General features: G+C 40.3%; 1 protein-coding gene across 1 annotated transcript in view; it reads left to right on the plus strand.

Annotated features, from left to right (window-relative positions):
* The window catches only part of dennd1b (DENN/MADD domain containing 1B), a 112,013-nt gene extending 91,041 nt beyond the window's left edge, over window positions 1-20,972 (plus strand). Inside the window, exons 15-22 of the mRNA XM_040128521.1 lie at window positions 1,067-1,157; window positions 2,488-2,528; window positions 3,919-3,954; window positions 4,463-4,519; window positions 5,993-6,082; window positions 14,406-14,491; window positions 14,951-15,173; window positions 15,880-20,972. Coding sequence (XP_039984455.1) covers window positions 1,067-1,157; window positions 2,488-2,528; window positions 3,919-3,954; window positions 4,463-4,519; window positions 5,993-6,082; window positions 14,406-14,491; window positions 14,951-15,173; window positions 15,880-16,752 — 1,497 coding nt within the window. The 3' untranslated portion in view covers window positions 16,753-20,972. The remainder of the gene's footprint in view (window positions 1-1,066; window positions 1,158-2,487; window positions 2,529-3,918; window positions 3,955-4,462; window positions 4,520-5,992; window positions 6,083-14,405; window positions 14,492-14,950; window positions 15,174-15,879) is intronic.
* Window positions 20,973-21,593: the final 621 nt, after the last annotated feature.

A 21,593-nucleotide genomic window follows, 5' to 3' on the forward strand; every position in this document is an offset into this window, starting at 1 on the left:
ACTATTGCTACACAAATTAGGCCGGAATGGATTAGGAGGACAGATTAAAGTTTAAGGGTGAAAACAAAGTCGTCAAAAAACACCATAAACTAATAAAAAGTTTGTTTTTCAGAACTTCAACAGACCGTAGACCTGCATCTTGAAAATAAAGAAAAATACTATAGTGCAGCTGCTTGTTTTTACAACAGAAACTTGCCAAAATTAGTGAAGTCAGTGGAAAGTATTATTTCCAGGCAAAGATTTGCTGATATTATAAGCAATGGGACAGGAAACGAACAGCCACTTGTGGGTCAATGTGGTTGGATTTAGACAATAGAAAACAGTGCACCATATGTGATTTGAGTGATCTATATGTAATTGTTTTGATGAAATTCAAAGATTTAGAAAGGTGATATATCATTTTTTTTTTTTTCATCGATGTGTCGTTTTTGGAGAAAAAAGATGCAATGGAGAGTCAGATCACTGAGCCTGTAAACTGTTTAGCAGAAGGCAGCAGAGCTCTTAAAGTGGGCAAAAATGATACGAAAAAAACAATGTGTTCGTCAGTATTATTGACATTTTATTTTTCTCGCGTTTATTTGGTCATGGCCTGTAAAAACTCTCAAGATACTTCCAATGCTTTATTTTATTGTGTTAATCACAAATGTTGAGTTATGTTTGTAAATGTTTGTGTGCATGTCTGCTTGTACCTGCGTAACATACTTGTGAGCATTTGTGACTGTGCTCATGTAATGTGTAGCTGTCTTGGCTGTTAGGTCCATATTTATGAGATGGAGTTTTATGCGCTCCATGTTACAAAGGGAGGAAATGAAACTTCCTCATGTCTCAGACAGTGTGCAGCATGTAGTCTGCTGCCCTAATCCCTCATCTGCTCCACATTACCAAATCCCTATTACCTGCAACCCTCCTAATCTTGGGATGTAGTTTCCGTCAGGTAGGATTAATAACACCCCACTGTGGCTGGAGTGTTTGAATCTGTGTGTATGTGTGTGTGTCTGTTTAAGTGTGTCCACATTCTCCCCCCTCCGCCCTTCTTTAATAAGCACATTGAAATTTATGGTTGTAGTTCATCGACGGACGGCTGGCCAAATTGAACGCAGGCCGTGGCTTCACCGACGTGTTTGAAGAGGAGATCACAGAGGGGGGCTTTTGTGGAAGTGAGTAGCACTGGACCTGTCTATCAATTACTCACATTATATTTATTTGCCATATTTAATGCAATAGGCAGAAGGTATTTTACTACAGTAATATATAAAATCTGTGAACACAATAAGAAGCAACCTTTAAAGTTATGAAAAAAAAAGACATTTAGAGCCTTGAATTCCCCAAATAAAACCTCTCTTTCAAGACTGTAAACCAGTTAAATGTATAAAAAGGCAAGTCAAACAATGATAAAAACTGATTAAAAAGTTGGTAACATATACAGTTTACTCATAAAATGTCAATTTGAAAACATTTCGGGTCCTTAACTGTTTACTGTTTGAGTCATGTTTGAAGGCTTTTGCAAAATTCCTCATAAACACACCTGTGACGACATAAGGCGCTTTAAATACTAATGCACCAATGAACTTTATTGTCCTTTGAAGAATAGAATTTAATTATTTATATAAAATAACATTGTTCCTATACTTCAAAGGTTGCTCTCAGCTGTTCCAAAATCAGAGCAAAGCTCAGTCTCAGAGTAAATTCTACATCTTACATCTTGAGTGTCATTTGTAGCAAAAATCTTTATTGGAACTGATACAGAGCTGAAATGTAAATCTACTTAATGTGGCAAAAGAATATTGACAAAAGAATTAAGAATATTTTGGCAGGAATGAGCATTATTACATGTGAAGACTGTGCACGAGACATCAGACGTTTGATTATGAAACAAATCCCACAGGGGTGCTCAAGCAAATTAGGTTTGTTTTGATCGTAACACTTTAGGTATGAGTCATATTTACACAACAAGAAAAAAGAAACATCATCCATATCTTGCAGCTAAAGACCCATCATATTATTAGTCTTATCTATTCTGATCTTGACCCAAACCCACACTGTCATCTGTAATTGTGTCCTCTAAACATATAAGAAAACAGTCCTCCATTCTGCCCTCATAAGTCCATTATTTCAGGGTTAAATACTAAATACTAAGATACTAATTATTATTGGTTAGAGGGCAAAACAACTTTTAACTTTGTATGTTTACTGAAAAGATTTTTTACAGAAATAAGGCCAAAGACATATTGTAGAGCTTAGTTTTATTAATATTTCACATTATTTTCTGCAACCACATTAACTGACACTGGAGCTATGTTTGTCCTGATCAATATAGAAATGGTTTTGGCCACAATTTAAAATGCTCAATATTGTCTAAGTGTGTATAGCTATAGGACTCTGTCACGGTGTAACATCCATAGTTACCTTTGCTGTGCAATGTTCATGCTGTGCTATTGAGTGCAAAATGATTAAATCATATTTCCTGTGTTTTATAAATCCCTTCAGGTAATTCAAGGTCTTATCAGCAATGGATGCACACTGTTAAGGTATTCACAGATTGTCGTGCATATCATACCTAAATGCTTTTATCTATGGCTTTTTTTCGGTTTCACTCATTTTATTCCCAAGTTATATTTAATTGAAAGCGTGATTGACGCGACTCCGTTTGAAGTCCTGGTGTTGCCTTTGGAAGGAAGGGGCTGCCTGGATGTACAGATCCAACTTGAGTACAGTTTGGTGTGTGAAGCGGCGCGTGCAGCAGGACAGTGGAGACAGACTGGGAGGGAGACAGAAGTGATTTGACGTGACAAGACGTCCTCCAACATGACATGTTGATCTGGCAGCAAACACAGGCGTTACTCCGCTGATCCGACCCAAGAACATAGATCTCTCCCTCCGTCTTCATCTCCTTCTGTCGCTTTACTCCTCTCCTTCCTCTCTTTATTTCTCTCCCGCTTTTCATCTCTGTCACACCCCCCCCCCCAACCTCTGTCTCTCACTCTCTCACTTACTGAGTATCTCTCCCTCACCCTGCCTCTCTCCCCATGCCGTCAGCTAAGGCTGAATTAGCTCTCTAGAGTGCTCTTCAAAGGTTTGTTAAAGTTCACATTTCCTGACTGACAGGGATCTATAAGAGGGGCCTTCACCTCGGCCCCTCTCCTCTCCCTCTGCCGAACTCTGAAACACTGTCTGCCATTTACTCTGTTTAGCCGCTTAGCCGACACTTTGTGCTTACACTAAAGACCAAGCGGGGAGAAAAAGAGAGGAGAGATGCAGCAACTCTGAGAGAGAGAGAAAAGAAGACAGGCACACAGTGATATTGGGTACCATAATGTCAGTCTGCAGAACTCAAAGTCGAAATCAGTCACACACAGTCCCTTCCATCGCTGTTCTAGGCGGCTTCTAAAAAAAAAACCTCCCGAATGCTATGAATCATGTAATTTATCATGGCTCAGCGATATGATACTTTGCCTGATGTCACCACTTTTTTCTTTTTACTGAAGTTATATTACAGGGATATTCAGAGCTGCAGAGGGAGTTTTGGTTGTTTGACATTGAAAATTAGTCCTGAGTGACTACTGTGAGGGTTGGAAGATATGGTAGAAATATTTATCGTGATATTGATGTATACTGTACATCACCGTATGGCAAATGCAAAATCACATAAAAAAAATAATCGTTGACTACTCCTCCACTGTTATGCATTATATGAGGCAAAATGTTAAACAAAAACTTTATTTTAATTACAATCACAATATGATTGCAATAAAATCAGATAGACAATAACATTGAATTATCATCCAGAGCTACCTGTGTATAAATACTGTGTATGAATAATTAATACCTGATAATGAGTGGTCTGAATGTGTGTATATGTGGAAACTACCTCAAAATGTCTTTTGGTGTCTGACAAAAATTTGTCTGTGTCTCTTACAGAGAGGAGGAGCGCTCATCAACACAGCTGTTACAAAGGTACGTTCTTCTGCAAAACGGCTTAACAGACAGCCACATCAGTGCTTTGTTCAATACTGTATGTACATAAATTGAATCTTAAAGTCTGGAAAAAAAAATTCATGGAAATAGACCTCGGATGACATTTTGCAGATTCTTTAGAGAAAATTGAACATTATGCTTGAACATATGAAAATGAACTTTAAACGTGTTTGTTGCAGTTGGCTATGTAGGGAATGGGAGCATTGTTCATGACAAGTGTGTGTTTGATGAGCAGCACCATGTTGTTATGTGCTGTACAATAGGTGGTCAGGGTGCCCTTTCATGTTATCGCCTTCTGTTAGTGTGCGATGCTCTCTTATCCAGCCTTTTGTCTCTGTGTTTTTGCCACAGGGATCAAAGCATTTCTTGATGTTACATGAAACCGGAACAGAATGTTAATGCAACATGTTTTGATTAGTAATCTGCGTGTGTGTGTGTGTGTGTGTGTGTGATTGTGTGTGTCTGTGTGTGTTGTTTTTCTACCTAGGCCAAGAGTCATGCCAAGAGGGGCATCCGGGACATTAAGGGCAGACTGAAAGCCAGGGTGAGCAGCACGGACCTTCACAGCCCTCTGACACACATATACAGGCTCATACAAGCATACATACACACCATGTACACATACCTCTGTTCTGAGGCACGCAGATAGACACACACCCCCCTCATAGAAGCAGACAGGAAGACTGCTTTACATGGAGTGTAAACGCAGGAGCCTTTAATGACTGTTGAAGCCTGCTTAGCGCTTTGTTCAGGCTGTACATTTTTAACCAGCGCCCCTCTGGCTATGGCCTGTCATGTCATCTGAGCCCCAGCCCCTCTTTCTCTTTTATTGTCTGCATATTTCATCAGTGAGCCTGTGATTTCCTCAAAGCTAATGTAACGAGGTGTATGTTTCCATAAGCCTGATGGATTTGATAAGGCAATAGCAGTTTGATCTGTCAGTGGGAAACTGAGGAGAGAGGGCACTGATGATGAACAAGAGGAGCGAGCAGTGCTCTGCACCGTGCGTGCGCAGACCAGCTCGCACACGCACACAAACACCACACAGTAGAGGCAAACAGAGGTGCTAAAATGTATTTGAATTGGAAGCAAAATTTTCTGTGCAGTCAGAAGACAAATTAATTCAAGTTTCTTGGGATCACAATTAATCTGCAGAGTATTCACAGTATGTTACTTCTAGCTGCATATGTCTACACAAAGATCCCAGGCACAAACATATTGAAATTAAACTGATCAGAGGTGGTTACCTTGATTATTATTGTTGCAACCTGCTAGAGAAATGTGATAAAGTATAAGGCTGGCGATATACAATATATCTTAGTGTCAAAAAATCCCATGAAAGAAGAAAACCAACAATGCTTTAGTTCTCTCAGTCCTTTCCGACTTGACTACTGTGTCTGTGGCTGTCAGACCCAAGCCCATTAGCTTCTACTGAAGACAGCAAAAATCCTGAAAACAGGTCGCAGATCATTTTTTTAAAAAGCCTCAGTAATTTCCTAAAACAATTTGATCCTTCAGTTTTAAGCAACAAATCACTCAAATAGAAGTAAATAGTATATTTTTTGGGGAATACTTCATCGCAGATTTGACACACTGGCGAGTATTCACTGTAACAGAACTGTGTGTGTGGAATCGACCAAGATAAACGACAGTGCCCATGTTCATTATAATGTAGATATGTAATATGTCAGCAAATACAACAGTGTGTTTCATTTATGTGACGTATATAGTACAAGGCTTTAGATACACAAAACTTGTTACAGTCATCTCTTCATGGGATGTGTTGACAGTTAGAAAAATTTAATGTAATTTAAATTCAACTCAGAAATCTCTTTGATTCTTCCATTTGAAATGGATTAACTTCTATAAGGGGAACTGTCTTATTGTCTGGTCAGTTCACATACGTCAATGCAAAAGCATATTGTTCTCCGAACTAACTGATATTGTAGTTCAAATTCATTCCCAATTTTGAACAAATGTATAACAAATCATCTACGATTCACCTTCTTCATCTCAGGAAGAAGAGGAAGAGGGGATGATGGTGTGTGCAGGGTCTCCCACCAGCACCAAAAGCCTGTCTCCAAGGAGACTGCAGAAGATGAGACGAGTATGACGTGTACACACACACACACACACACACACACACACACACACACACATCAGTAAATGAGTTAACCACATTTACACTGATTTGTCAAGCCAGAGCTCAGTTTTCACTTGACCGACATGGATGCAGTCTTCCGCTTCTGTACTCTTTCTGGCGTTGCTCTTTTTTCCTCTCTCCATCCACACATTTTTCTCTCTTTTTATCTCCATCCCTCCCCTCCTTCTCCCCTTCTCCCCCTCACTCTCTCTTTCTCTCGTAACAACTCTTGGAAGTACAGTAGTTTGTCAGGGTGCCAAATGTAATGATAAGCATTTTTTTCTTTCAACACACTCATGTTGTACATTCAGTATTTTTCTCTGAACAGCACGGACAGTGAGGCAACTCATCTGCTGGTCAGCATTTCCTCTGAAGAATTTGCTTGTGCACCATAAGTGGATAGCACATTTTTTTTTCTTTGTTGTGTGCAGAGCTGGCATACGATGAGCAAGTACATGCACACTCACAAAATACACATTCATCGATAAATTTATCAGGAGAGTTAAGTACATTAGAAAATTATGAGACACTGCGGTGTAAATGATTGTGTCCACTTGTTGTTATTTCTTGGTGTTGGAAGTTTGGTTTTATGTAATTAAAATTGCACACATTACAGTACAAAACACGTGCATACAGCCTCAGGGATACTAGTTATATCTCCAACTGCATATCTTTACCTCTGTAATCCCAGCTGGAGCTTTTCCACCTCTTGTTGCTAAATGAAAAAATGGCAAATGGACTCCCAGTTTTGCCTAAAAAAAAAAAAACACAAAAAAACATGCCTGCATGCACACACTGACATTTTGGTCACAGTCATGTAAGAGTGTGATTAGGAGAGGTTGTGCTGTCTCTAATTAGCGTTGTGTTTCCTGTGTGTGTGATGAGGCTGGAAAGTCTTAGCGCCGAGGAAGGTGTGACGGCCAGGGAGAGGAGAGGAACGGCAATTAGGGCTTTTTCTAAAGGCCTCCTCGGACACCCTCCCCCCAGCTAGTGCACACACAAAGACGGGCCAACACACACACACACACACACACAGATTAAAAGTTAACACGCAATTGATGTGTGCACACACCCACAAACAGACGTACACTGTATTCAGGATATACACACGCTCACACCCCTGTCCCTGCCACTGAAGTCTGTTCATTGCCACAGTAACGGGTCCCTGGGGACCACTGGAGGAGGGACAAACAGGACACGGGGTAGCATGTCCCACAGCACTGGTTTTGTGTGTTTGTGTTTATATATAGTCCATCAGTTTCTCTTTAGCCATAGACAACACTCTTCCCAGTCTTACCTTTGCACATTGCCTTCTTACCTGCGTATAGTTGTTAACCCAGGTTGTGGTAATTCAGTAGATTTCCCAACCAATACACATTAGAACCCTCTGCAAACCCTCCTGTTTTGTGTGTTTTGTTTAAGACTGGCGATCCAAGATTCTTTTCTGTCAACTGAAACCAAGATGGAAAATGGAGTAGCCAAGAAAGCCTTGAAAATTTATGGCCTGTCAGTGTGCAGTAGTCCCTGAAAGACTGAAACTTCAAAACATTTGAAACATTCGTTTCAAAACAAATAGCAAATTGTACTTGAAATTGAAGATAATTCCAGTGTTTTGTTGTTTTTCGGGATAGCCGTAATTGCTTGGTTTTCTGTCGTTATTACACAAATTAACCAGTTAAATAATTAATTAATTAACTAATTGTTTAATTGATCGATACATTATTTAGAAACTTGAAAAGGGCGTGGCAAGAAACTCATTCTCAGAAAAAAAACATATGTTCGGTTGAGGATGAATGTTTTTTCTTTATAAATACCACTGGAAAATTATTTTTGCCAAGTATGTAATGAAATAAAAACCCCTTTTAGGCTTCTTGTGGAATTTTTTTTCTGAAGTTGTTACACATTATGCTAGCCATTTATTTACTTTTACCTCACTCTTTTTAGCACACAGAATTTATATTTCAGTTACAGTACAAAAAAAGCGATGGAGAAAAACATAGCTATTCTTCTTACGCTCTCTCTTATCTTTCTGTCTCTCACCTTTCTGTTTTTATTTTTTTGGGGGGTATTTTTTTGTCTTGTTTTGTTTTTTCTGAGACTGCTTCCTATGAAATCTTGATACTGTTGTTGTGCCTGCAACTGTCTTGACCAGGTGTTTCCTGCATGAGAAATTGATCGCAGTGGGACTAACCTGGTTAAATAAAGGTTAAGTAACATGGGAAAAAAAACAAAAAAAACACACCTTTATCCTCATAGCGCCCACATACAGACCTCTATTGCTTGGCCCACACTTATTTCTAACTCTTTAGTCTTTGCAATATGTCCCAGTCCCTCTCTGTAGACAAACCAAGGTCCTGTCTCTGTCCATATAATCCACAAATGTAAATATATCGCATGACAATGCGATATATCGTCAATAACAGTTTTTATTTTTCGATCTTAAAGATATAATTTCCTAAAATAAGAAAAACAATTATCGTACTTTTTTTTAAGTGTAATTACATCGAAACAGGAGCAGTGATCCTGCTTATTTAAACATAGTCATGCTAAGGTAACAAACCTCACCTCTTTTACAGTAAAAAAGATTTTAAGCATTATATATACCGAGTGACATATTGACATATTTTTGTGCGTTGTGTCCTTTACTGTACCGCCCCCCTGTGTACTCTTTGTATTTTCATGCCTTTGACCAAGTGACAAACAACTGCTCCTTCATCTGCAAGATAAACTCAGAAACATGTGGTCATCAGAAGCTCTAAATATGTGACCTGATTAAAGACATTCCACGCTCCTGTATGAAAGAAAAATCCTGATACATTTTTATAATTCATCGTTTTTAGCAAACACCTCTAAATCTTTCCTTGAAATGAGATGAATTATCCTGGAGAAGCTCCTTTAATTAATCATAGCAAAAATAATCAGAGTTGTGAAATTCATATTCTATTTGATCAGCCAACACATGTACCAAAGTGAAAGTGCTGCACTCATATGCTTACATATTTCAGCCGTATCTGGCAGTGTGGGTGATTTGTAGTGTTTGGTGAGCTTGTTGATTAAGAATGTAGGAGTAATCCTTTCGTTTGACAACAACAAGACTGAACTGGACTGCTGACTTCTTGTCTGATAGAACAGACGACAGCCATTGTTCTGGCTCCTGTATGGTTTTGTGTGTGTTGCTACGTCTGGTTTGGAGATTCTGTATGTAAGATTTTGTATATTTGGTTTGTGTGTGTGTGTGTGTGTGTGTGTGTGTGTGTGTGTGTGTGTGTGTGTGTGTGTGTGTGTGTGTGTGTGTGTGTGTGTGTGTGTGTGTGTGTGTGTGTGTGTGTGTGTTTTATGTGGTATCGTGCTGTAAGCATATCCAAATTGAAAGTGTGTCTGTATCTCAGCGCTTTTGTACACGAGCAAGTATTTCAGTGTGTGTACTCCATGTACACAAACATGCATGCATTTAGCAGTTTGCCTCAGGTTGGAGGCAACAGAATGACAGCTGTTAAGAGAGCAGAGGAGAGTAGAGGTTGGGGGAGAGTTATGGACAATGACAGCCAGCAGGCTTGTGGCCGGGCTCAGCCCCAGGCTCTGGAATCTTCACCTGGTGAGTTAGGAGAGATGCCAGCCCGGAAAACACCACACAAGGTGGTGGGGGGGGGCGGTAACACAGATGTAAAACAGAGGAACAAAGTCACATGGATACTTCAGTGTGTACATGCAGTGTGTGTACGTGTGCGAGAATGCATGGGTGAATATCTGTGTGTGTGCGCTCAATCAGCGGGAGATAGCTCATGTGTTCATGGCCAGTAGACGTATATGTACGCTGTACACATGACTTGTGAAGTGTCTGTGTCGTAGTCAGGAAAATGCACATTTGTGTGGTGATGATTCCAGCATGTACAACCATCATTTGTCTCTGAGTTCAAACATGCTTATACTAATATGTATTTTTAATACAGTAACACTTAACTTGAAGTATTGCTCATAATGCAGTCCATAGACACTGTGTGTGCATTATATTCAGTGCGTGATTCAAAATGCTATAATATGGACAGTATGTGAAAGCAGTATTTTCTGAGTGCACAGAATAGCCAATAACTATTTCACAACATATTAATATACTGTAGATTATGGAGCATACAATGTGTGTTTGGTATATTTCATAATAATGCAGTTTTTAATGTGATTCTAAAATGGAAAATAGTTCAAATATGCAAATATCAAATATTTTAGATGAATAGTTAGGATGCATCACAGTGAACTTTAAGTGCAGCATCTGTGTCCATAGCTGTGTGCGTGTGTGTGTTTTTGTGTGCGTGTGTGTGTGTGCTTGTGTGTGTTTACACGGTTATTTGTATGCGTTTGTAGTCTCCACTTTGCCCAGTTTCACCCCACTTCAAAGACTAAGCGGCCTCCTCGCTGAAACCAAAGTGCCATCTCCTGGCACCGTCAAAGTACTGCACTGCACCCATTCACAGAAAGACACCTGGTGATTTTACTGGATGAGTTTAGTGTATTCTAACAGAATGAGCATAATGCACATTCTCCTTCTTTTATATGGCTTATGTTGTAAGCGAAAAGGAAGTGGGCTTTCAGAAACAGCCAGCTGGACAGAAAAGCAGTGGATCTTGCCTTAAACGCCATTTTTTCCCCACTTTCGAGTGAGCAGCTCTTAAACAGGCAGACACAGACTTGGCTATACTTCTGCTAAGGCTTGTACTCTCCCCAAGGTTTGTTTGCATTTTACCGGCATCTCTTTACATACACTGCCAAGCTGTGAGATCAGTACCCACTCAGAAATACCATATGAAATGTATAATGTAAGACTGGCTATTAAAGTCGGCTAGCGTTTGGCCCTGTCACAGAGAGGTGTGGTTGTTCTGCATAACCGGTCATGCGGGGAAGGAAGGGAATAGGAGGGGAAACTTTGTTTCTCCAAATGCAGCTACTAAAATGGATGATGATGACTATTTTCCCCTCATAACCACAGAAATTAAATGTAATTTGTTATATCAAGTCACCTTAGATATATTTCATACCTTTGCTTATTTCATGAGGAGGTTCAGGGTATAAAGGGTAAAAATAAAATATAACTTAGTTGTGTTTACAGTTCTGCCCTCGTTTACTCATAATCCACAACTTTAAAAGGCTTGTAATCTGTATTAAAGACAGGAGAGTATGTGTTTCTTTTCATGTCTGAAGCCTAAACTGTGGAGGGAGTCAGGATTCTTTTACTTCTTTAGCCAGATACTAGGGAACACAGATAAAAGTAATGTAATTGAAAAATAACATAAACAATTACAAAGAAATGTTTCCCTCAGAGTGAAAAGGAATTCACTTTGCAAGAGAAGCTGAGATGTCAAGTCTTTTCCTTGATTTAAGAGAAACAAGAGGCTCCTCTTGCTCTTCCAGAACACTGGATCAAGCTAGTTTTACTGAATACCCTGACCATTTTTATTATTTTCATGACGCCTGTTACTCAGCTGTATCTCCTGACTCCTGACTCTTTCGCTCTCTGCGTTCTGTACAGTCTCACTTGTGGTGGAGAGGAAGGAAGCGAGAGCGAGCCAGACAGAAACGACGACGTCTGTCACCGACAGATCAGTGATGGGGGGGGGAAATGGGAGACAGGAAGGCATGGAGGGAGAATCACTTTTTCATTTTCACCTTTCAGCTTCTCATTAGCTAATGAAGCTAATGAAGGAGCAGCATGATAATCTGTTGTTCTGCTATTTAATGCTTTCCCACTGTCCTGTCAGGCCCGGGGAGGTATGGGATGGTGGCAGAGCCTTCACAGCTTTAACATGGTGCCTGTTTGCACAGGTTGAGGATATCTCATTGTGAATGTCTAAATTTGAAGAAACTCTTATTTTTTGTTACTGTTTTTTTACGCTGAGATAAAGTGCATCTAATTTTAAATCTGAGATTAAAGTGCTATTGTTGGTTTCGACAGCTCTGTAGGATCAGTATTTATGTTCAAGTAACTGACAAAAGCATGCTTTGTATCTAACATCACCAGTAAAATGAAAGCAACATGTTGACCATTTTGAAAAAGAAAAAAGGATATAAACCAACTCCTGTGCCAAATTTGGCGCTTCTATCGTAAAATGCTCAGTTGTCGTAAATAGTTTTATCTTAACTGCTGCACTAAAGGGTTACAGTGAAGAGAGGGAATGACAAATTGATAAAGCCGTGAAGTGAGGTACCATCCATTTACTGCTCCCTGTGGAACATCCTTTCAGGTAAACGGCACCAAAGCTGTAACCGAGATCAGAGGGCCAGGCTTCATGACCTGTGTCTGGTTGTGTTTGGGTTCACCTTGCTTTAATAAACACCTAAACGCAGAGAGAGGCCCTTCTCCCCGTAACACAGGCCTGTTGCACAGGCACAGACTAAATAACTGCACGCACCATAAACATACAGTGCATGTGTTAGTAGCGTTTGAGAGTATTTCTGTCCAAAGCCCACCCTCCCCAAGTGTCTCACAGGTGCATGTCCGCTCTGCCGGCCCACGTTGGCTGGATGGCATGTCGGCCTGGCCCCAGATTTACTGCCCTGACACAGGAATCCATTAAATGCTGTTTAGGGATCCCAGGCCCGAGCCCCTCAGAAATCTCTTTCATTATAGCTCCAAGCTACCATGGAAGGGGAGCGGCTTGCCCAATCAGCAGTGCCACCACATGTGTTCGTGTTTAGCCCGTTGGCTGAGAGGCTTAAGTGGCTACTGCACACATCTCCTCCGCTGACTTTTATGGAGAAAATGGCACTTTAACTCTTTGTGTTTTTTGTAATAGGGTGCGTATGTGACTTGAGTGTGTATATGTGAAAGTGTGAGTGTGTGTGTGTGTGTGTGTGTGTGTGTGTGTGTGTGTGTCTTCCGTGGCTGAACACAGGCCCTAAATGAGGCCAGGCCAGCCACACGTTACATTCCGCCTGTCTGGCTGGCACTGCGTCGGCTAATCAAGACCGGCTTGGTTCATGGTTCCAATACTGACCCCCACCCACCCCCACCATTCCCATCATTCTTTGGGGCTTTTAGGAATCTTTCCTCACCTCTCTACATTTCTTTCCTTCCTTTTTTAATTCCCTACCTTCTTCCTCTGTTCTCAGGGTCTTGTGTTCAGCTTTTTTTTTTTTTTTAATTTCTGCCCTTCATAAACCTTTCTTACTGTTCTCAACTTTGTGTCTCTGATTTTCCTGCTACCGAAACCACAATGCGGACACACAAACACTACTGTCCTTACTTCTTGAACAAACCCCTAGTGCTCCGCTCACTTTTAGGGTAGTAAAGAACCTTTTTCTCAGTATCGGGCTTTGATAATGTGGCTAACTTGAGTTTACAGGGAAACACGCAGAGAAAAGAGAGGTGGAGCTAAGTAAGTGTAAAAAAAAAAAAAAAAATAGGGAAACATTGCAGTGCACACTAATGCGCACACACACAGATTGCTAGCATGTCAACTGTACCCTATGAGTGCCTTTATGTACAAAAACACACACAGAGACTGAAGGATAATTTGAGATATTACCAAAAAAAGAGAAATAGGAGTTGAGCAGCAATATGTAAGAAGGTAAAAAGGCAAAAAGCAAAGAGTTTGCATTACAAAGTGAAAGGTAGTATTAACATAAGCGAACATGCACACACAGTGAGGGAGGAACATGTGCGTCGTAGTGGAAGGCATGTTAATAAGTGGCCTGGGGCAGATTTGGGCTCCCATGGGGAGAGTCCTGCCCTGCTCTGTAAAGCTTCTGTCTCTTCTTTAACCCGCCCATTAAACATGGTACACAGGTGGCTTATTAAACTGTGTCAGACAACTACAGTACACACCGATCATTCAACACAGCAGCGACAAATACAATCACATGCATCGGTGTTGTAATACAAATGATTTATGCAGTTACCCTTATCTTAACTCACGGTGCGTAAGTGGCGCATAGTTCACGTATAATGCTGAGTTTGATAATATACTGCAGGGGATACTTAAGATTTTTATCCCTAGACTCAAATTTGACAAATTTAGTCTCAGCCCTTAGGGTCCAGGCTCATTAAAACAAGCTAGTGCTCCTGTCTTATGGGGACCCACCAAACACAGGCCTGCATCTTTTCTCTATTGAGTCCCAAGTCGATTTTTTTAAGAAAAGCTCTACCTCAGCAGAACTCCATATTCTGTCTAGACTCCATGTTTAACAGGAGCCTTGTATCTTTAAGCTGAGACTTCTCCTGGGTCCACTTTATTGTTTTATCGTGTTATACTTTTTGTCTAACTACATGCACTTGCTGTGTTATTCTCATTAACAGCATAACTTCAGCAAGTCTCCCATGAGCATGGGCCCTCGAGATCTTGGCTACGGCCTTGATGATGATGAGCTGGACAGTGCAAGCAAGTAAGTACTCCTATTTTTATGACCTGTTGCCTCACTGAGGCCATTTTCGAGTTGTTTAAAATATGCATTTGATGTATGTCAAGGTAGAACTTTTACCAGCTGATTGGTTCATTTTATTAAGAAGAAGTTGATCGCCTGTCGAAAAGTGCATTTCCAAGCAGATTCAATCTTTTTTTTACTCATGATAACACTGCCCCCAAGTGGACATATTTAGTAAAAAGATGAGTTGACAGAAATGTCAGTCATGCACTGTAACTACTCTGGTTCTGGTAATCACAGATTAATTGTTTACACGTTCTCAGTGATACTGACAAAAATACATAATATACTGTATGTTACATATTATGTTTGAAAGTTCCCGTCATGGATTAGCATTTGATGTTTTCTAAAAACACAGACGCATGACACGACACACTGTTTTAACTCTGCCTGTCACTTCCGCTTCTCCTCTGAACACAGAATCTCCTCAGAAGACAGCGGGGATGCTCCTTCCTACATCGAGGACAGCGATGATTCGTACTCGCTGGAGCTCGACATCGACTCTTCCCACTCGGGCCAGATGAACTTGCTGGAGGAAATCCTGGACTCTCTGAACACCACGACGCTGGAGCAAGGCAAACTCAGTGCTGCCAAGAGCCTGGACTTCTTCAGGTCCATGGATGATTTAGACTACAAGGCCCCGGTATGAAAGAGAGGACGACTGCATTCGATTTTGAGAGGGACTGATCATCATTTATAGAGAAATCGTACGGAAAAAAAACATAATTTGAAAAAGCATCAATCTGTGGCCAGTAATGTGATGACACATTGATGGATTGAGGATAGATGGGTGTTGATTGACGATCATAAAGTCTGCACTGTCAATCTGTCACTTATGTCTTATTTTAAAAGATATTTAAAAATTAAACCTTTCAGATTAAGTAATTTCAGTTTGGACTTTCAGTTCCATGCCGTAAATTCTGTGATAAAATGTAGCTTATCGCAATTCTGATCAAATTAATCACTTTAATTGGTTGGTTCACCTGATAGAAACTAAGTGGTTAGAGCAGCCTTTTAGTCAACAAATAATGTAGAATATTGATTAACATTTACTCAGAGTAACTTTTACTCACGTAGAACTGAAGTCAATCCATGTCACCAACCTTTCTTTCTTCATAGCGGTTTAACACAGAGAATGTGAATAGTTTACAAAAGCATCATAACCAATAAAGAACAAAGGCAACTGTTTGGTGAACTCCATTATGTAGACAGATGTGTACCTCAACTGCTGGCTTTGAGGTACACTGGAAATACTGTTTTCACCCACAGAGATCAGATATTTGGGGACACCCAGGTCTCTTCATGAAGTTATTTGTTCAATGGTATTTCCTTGTTTCTTCTTTCTTCAGACCAAACTGACACCTTCCAGTGAGTCTAAACCTGCAGATGTGAAAGGTTGTGGTGGAGGCGGGGATCAGGGGGGCTGGAATATGGGCCAGGACGACAGCGTGGTCCACGGGAAACACCTCCCACCGTCCCCACGGAGACAGCCCAGCAAGAGCAGCCTGAAGGTGTCAAAGAAACCTGCGGCAGCTCCTCCAGTGCCTGTCGTCACTGCAGCATCCCCAGGCCAGGCTGCCGATGTCTCCAAACTCCTGTCATGTCCTCCTCAGCCCCATTCTGACCAGGTCCCTCACACTTTACCTCCAGGACAACAACCGGGACACCACTTCTCCTACTCGCCCATACCATCCCATAGACTTACAACCACGGCGCCATCTCCCACACTGTCTCACACCCACAGTTCTCCAGCACCTGTTTCTCAACGGGACTATTCCCCTGTTCCAGTGGGCCGGTCTCGGACCGTCTCAGACTCCGAAGCCAGCACTCAGCCTCCTCAGAAGCAGACTTCCTCCACCAGCGTCCTGAGGAGGAAGGTGCTGTCCAAGGAAAAGGTGAGGCACTACCAGGAAATGGCCCTCCAGAGGCAGGGCAGCAAAGGCCGCCAGGAGGGTGAAGGGAGCCTATCGAAGCACAGACAGTCAGCTATGCCAATCCCATGGGAGAAAGAGGTGTCCAAAGAGGGGCTCCTGGGGCTCGGCCTCTGTCTGGGTCAGGGTAAAGGCTCTGGTGCAGCTGTGGTGCAGGATCAAGGCCTCCTTGAGGAGATTGAGTCCATGTGTTGCCTCAGCTCCGTCCTCCACACCAGCCTGCAGCTTTCACAGGTTCACTGCAACAACAGTCACCACCAGGTCCAGGGCAAAGCCACAGATGAGTCCTAAGGGGACGTAAAAGACTCAGAGTCTGTAAAATGCCATAGGTTCCAATGAAATCTACTCACTCTCATTCTCCTATAACGTTCAGCTGCAGACTCAGAGAACATGATCGGTTCAGAAGTTTTTTTATCTCAACAGCCAGCCATCAGGAAAAGTTACAAACAAATCTGATGTCATACAGGCAGCCACCAACCATTGGCTACACCTTCTGTTGCAGGAAAAAAGGAAGAGATGAACTGATGCTCTGAAGAATTGTCCATCTGTCATCCATCTTCGTATTTATATGATTAAATCATTATTTTATGTGAAAAAAATCTGCCATTGTAACAGGAGTATTTTAACCTGTTTCCAATAGAAGTCAACTTGTTTTGAGAATTTTCCCAGTATGAATACCTGTATCTTGAAGACAAGGTCTCCACTGGAAAATTTTTGGAAAAAATTCAACTTTGTTTTAGAAAAGACTTTATTTGCAAAAGAAACTGGTGAAATTAATCTCACTACAGTGGCAGATTTTTCACACCCAACACAAGATAAGCACTTTTCTTTCAAGTGATTTGGGTGCTCTGCTAAAGTAACAACAACCTATGAGTTTTTGACGTTTAAAATTTCTTACAACAAGTGAAGAATCTTGTGAACTTTTTTTTTGTTTTGTTTTTCGGAGTGCCGTTACCCCAGTTTGTGAGATTTTTCGCTTGTTTTGAGAAGTGCATTGCGTTTACGCCCCATCATAGTAATTGTGTCTGTAGTCATCTAAATTTCTGGACGAAGTATTTTTATGTGTTGTATTTTTCATCTTCTGACATTCGCAATGCAGCACCCAACAGTGACCAATGAATTCTGTTTTGGGGAAAATATAAGCAGCGGCCGGCAATGGAGGAATTGGTCACATGCCTGAAAGGCATCTAGAAAAAGGCTCAGTCAGAATTAAGAGGCGACGTTAGGTCCTCAGCACAACATCATGTCAGTCTTCTGCTCAAACATTTCACGTGATCGACTTGATTTTGAACTTGCAGATTAACAAATAAATACTCAATTATTGGTACTGGTTCTAAAATTATTTGAGGAAAGAAGGATTTTCTAGATACAAAGTCTACTTGGACCTTTGAAATAAATTATACACTGTGTAATATAATGTTTTTTATCACCATGCCTTAAATGGACATGTGATTTGTTTATGATACTCTGGTGTCTTAATGCATAGATACCATAACAGGTACTTTGTGATCAGAATAATGTCAGATCTTAAATGCAGCGATTAATAGTACTTAAACAGCACTGTATTTACCTGGATCCATAGAACAGTTAATATATGATTTGCTTTAAGCTGCTGCTTTTGAATGCATTCCAGGTAATGAGATGTTCGTGTAGAAACCCCTCTTCTCTGCTCTTCCCGAGTTCCTCAGGACACCTCTGTCATTCTGGAGAGATGCAAATACACTCAAAGGTTAAAATGGGTGATCTGAAAAAGCCAGTATCCATGCTCCATCTCTGCTTCTTTTTTCTTTTTTTTCCCACACCATCGCTACGCTGCTCCTCATGTTGTCTCTCCTAATTTTCTGCCTTTTACTACTTTCAGCGCATCTCGACTGTAAAACTTGTGGCCAGTTGTTGCAAAGCTTAGGAGGTTTCGAGAGGATGTGGAAAAGGTCAACTTTATCAGGATATGGCTGGCAATACGCTACGTTTGTGTTATTGTCCACAAATCCCATGGAAAGACCGAACCTAACAATACATTAGTATGTCTCTCGTTGCTTTCAGACTTCCCTACCCTGTCTGTGGCCCATTTGTTCCTACTAATGATGTAAACTTTTAAAATGGGTCAGAGATACTGAATATAGTTTACAAGCTCAGTCTTTAAAAAAAAAGGCTGTAGCTTCTTCAGTAACTAGGAGTAACTATTGCATTTGCTGGGGACTATTCTCATCCATAGATTTCCAGTTAGTAATATGAATTGATTGGCGGTTTTTGTGTTTTTCATGGGATTTGTTGACATTTCAGAAAAATCCAGACTTATCATATAACCCAGTCTTTATGTTGATCTTCTTCTTTCTGTCTCACGCGTGGAAATGCAATCTCTGTCCTTCTAGGTTAGAGTCGCACACTGTAATGTAATGCAGTGGTTGATGATTGTACTGTAATGAAGCAATACAGTTCTCCTCAGAGAGTAGCTAAGTGGATGTAATGTGTACAGAGTCTAAAGTATTTCAATAACAGACTCTCCCGTGGAGAGAAACGCCATGTCCAGATTTGTGGGTTCCCATCATTCTCTGTGTCGCCACAAACCCAGAGAAAAGAAAAAAGCTTTTTCATGTGCTTGTGTTGGGATTATTACATTTATAGTTCGTTGTTCTTATGATTTATGCCAGACGCCAGTCGGTGTGGCAGTTTAATAGCAGCTATTTCTCCACTTTTCGAGTGCTGCTCTGCGTTAACGATTTGCTCATAAAGTCTTTGGCGTGCTTCTAAAATCCCAGGAATCAGTCCTAGTAATTCCAAAAAGAAAAAAAAATAAATAAATAACAGGCTCCAGAACAATCACTGTACTGGCCTTATTCATTGCAAACACTTTAAAAAAACATATTCACTATGCAAATATTCAAAATGATCAAAAAGGTCGGGGGGGGGGGTCACATAATATTGTACGATTGCACTTGAAGAATAATCACAATCAAATTAGTTTCTAGTGGCAATTAGCCTCCTGTGTCCGTAAATAAATAAATATGAGAGTCTATTTAACTATGTGAGCTGGGGTGTGTCTGTTGGCGTTAAAGACGGAGTGCATGATGTGCCTTATACAGTAAGACCTACCATCCCTTATAATCAGCACAAGGTACAGTATTATAGGACGGAGGAGTATGCAGTGTTTTCAGACCACCTTAAATCACAGTAATGAACATTGAACATTTGGTATTTATATGATAAACAGACACAAAAACCCCTACTTGGACCTGAGAAACTGACCTGAATTGAACTTAGGTACTAACATTGTTTTTGTAGCTGTTTTGCTTTTGAGTTTCAGCTGCAGTCCAGCTGGAGTTACTCAGTGTTTTTCTTTGCTGCAGTGGTCGGTGGGAATCTTCCTGCCTGTATTTAAGAGAGGATCTATGAATTTCTCCGGGTTATTTCTCCTTTTGTATATTAGGTACTTTCTTTGATTGTACTATTAAGTGATTTCCTGTATAGTTTGTGACCTTTTTCTTTTGTTTTCTCTCTTTTTCGAACACCTTGAACACTCACTCTGAGCTAACTGTATTTAAAGACGTTTCTCAGAGGAGTTTCTCTAGTTGTTTTCAAAATGATTAAAGATAATTTTCAACGGAATAGATGTGTATTTTTTCTGGCTTGAGTATATTTTACATGGATAATATATGATTGGTGTTGTATGTTGTTAAAAAAAAAAAAAAAAAAAAAAAAACACCTAATATTTGAATGTTTTTAGATTTTATTTTTGGAGGAAAAAAAATAGAGAGAGAATATAAATGAAATGTCCCATGTAGCCATTCATGTTCAGAAGCATCTGACACCTTTTAATAAACAGCGACTGACGAATGCTTGTACATGGTACAATGCTTACTGTTGTATCTGCATGTACTGTATGTACCTGTATGTGCTGTATGCTATGATTTTGTTTTGTTTAGTGTTACAGATGTGGTCAGTTCTTTTGGTTATTTGTTTTGGTATTATTTCAGTATTTAGCACCTCCGTCAAATCACGATCTCAAAAATGATGAAAATTAACATTGGTTCTCGTATGGTACACTCATTCTGCCTTGCATTGGGTAGTGTAGAGTTAAGTCTCACCTGCCGTGTATTTTCTGTAGAGGAAAACATTTCTGCTTTTTTGGTTACCTGCTACTGTAACTCTAACCATAGAGCTCGGTGGGGAGAAATAATTGAGCAGTGCGCTGCTGTTGAGGCTGATACGAAAAGCTTTAGTATATCTGGTCCCGTTTACACTAATGTTGTACACTGAAGAAAAACTGAGTGTCAGGGGATTTGCATTTCAGTGTCTGCAGGCTTGTGACGACTAAGGATATCCAATACTCTATTAACAGAATGTAAAGTAAAGCTATTAATAAATATGTAGTAAGTGTGAGTGAGTGGGAGGTGACAGATTATGTAGCAGCTTTAACCTACATACTATGGAGTAAAAAAAAACACAGGTTCAACTTTACAACGAGAGTAACATCACTTTTCCTAAACCAATAATTAAAAAAAAAAAAAAAACAATTTCAGTATAGTGACAAGTACACTGAATCTTATAGTTAGCTTCTTTTTTTTTCATTTCAGTCTCCTGGTTGGGTATTGTAATGATGATTAACTCTTCTGTATGCCATTTACTGATTTTCTGATTCTGTGCACACTTGCATGTTTTCATTGCAGAGAAAACAACTGTCTTTAACAACTGAGGTCAATCTAATGTGCTATCGATGAGTAACTTGTTACAACTGCACGTAATGTATGCACTGTGAACTGAAAATAAATTATGCTGTTTCATTCTTATGCATCCCTGGCCTCTTTTTTTTTTAATACTAAAATGCTGTATCAACATAGATAGAATTACATTATGTAGAAAAAGGGGTATTTTATTGACAAAACAGTCAGTGTGGTTTATTGTGTATTTACGTTTCACAGAGCCAAACTGGATTACCAACCCGGCAAAGCAGGAAACTGCCCCAGGGCCCCAGAACTCCAGGGGCTCCAAAAGTCCCAGGTTCGTTGTGTATCATTTGCTTTATGGTAAATTGATTGCTTGCAGGTTTCTGTGGAAATTTTCACTGCTCACAGTAAGTAGAGTGTCAACTGGATCCCACTTTATTCTGTAATCTTTGGGCCTTGTCTCAAAAT

Source organism: Xiphias gladius, chromosome 6 (genome assembly GCF_016859285.1).
Source record: "Xiphias gladius isolate SHS-SW01 ecotype Sanya breed wild chromosome 6, ASM1685928v1, whole genome shotgun sequence".
Taxonomy (NCBI): Eukaryota; Metazoa; Chordata; class Actinopteri; order Istiophoriformes; family Xiphiidae; genus Xiphias; species Xiphias gladius.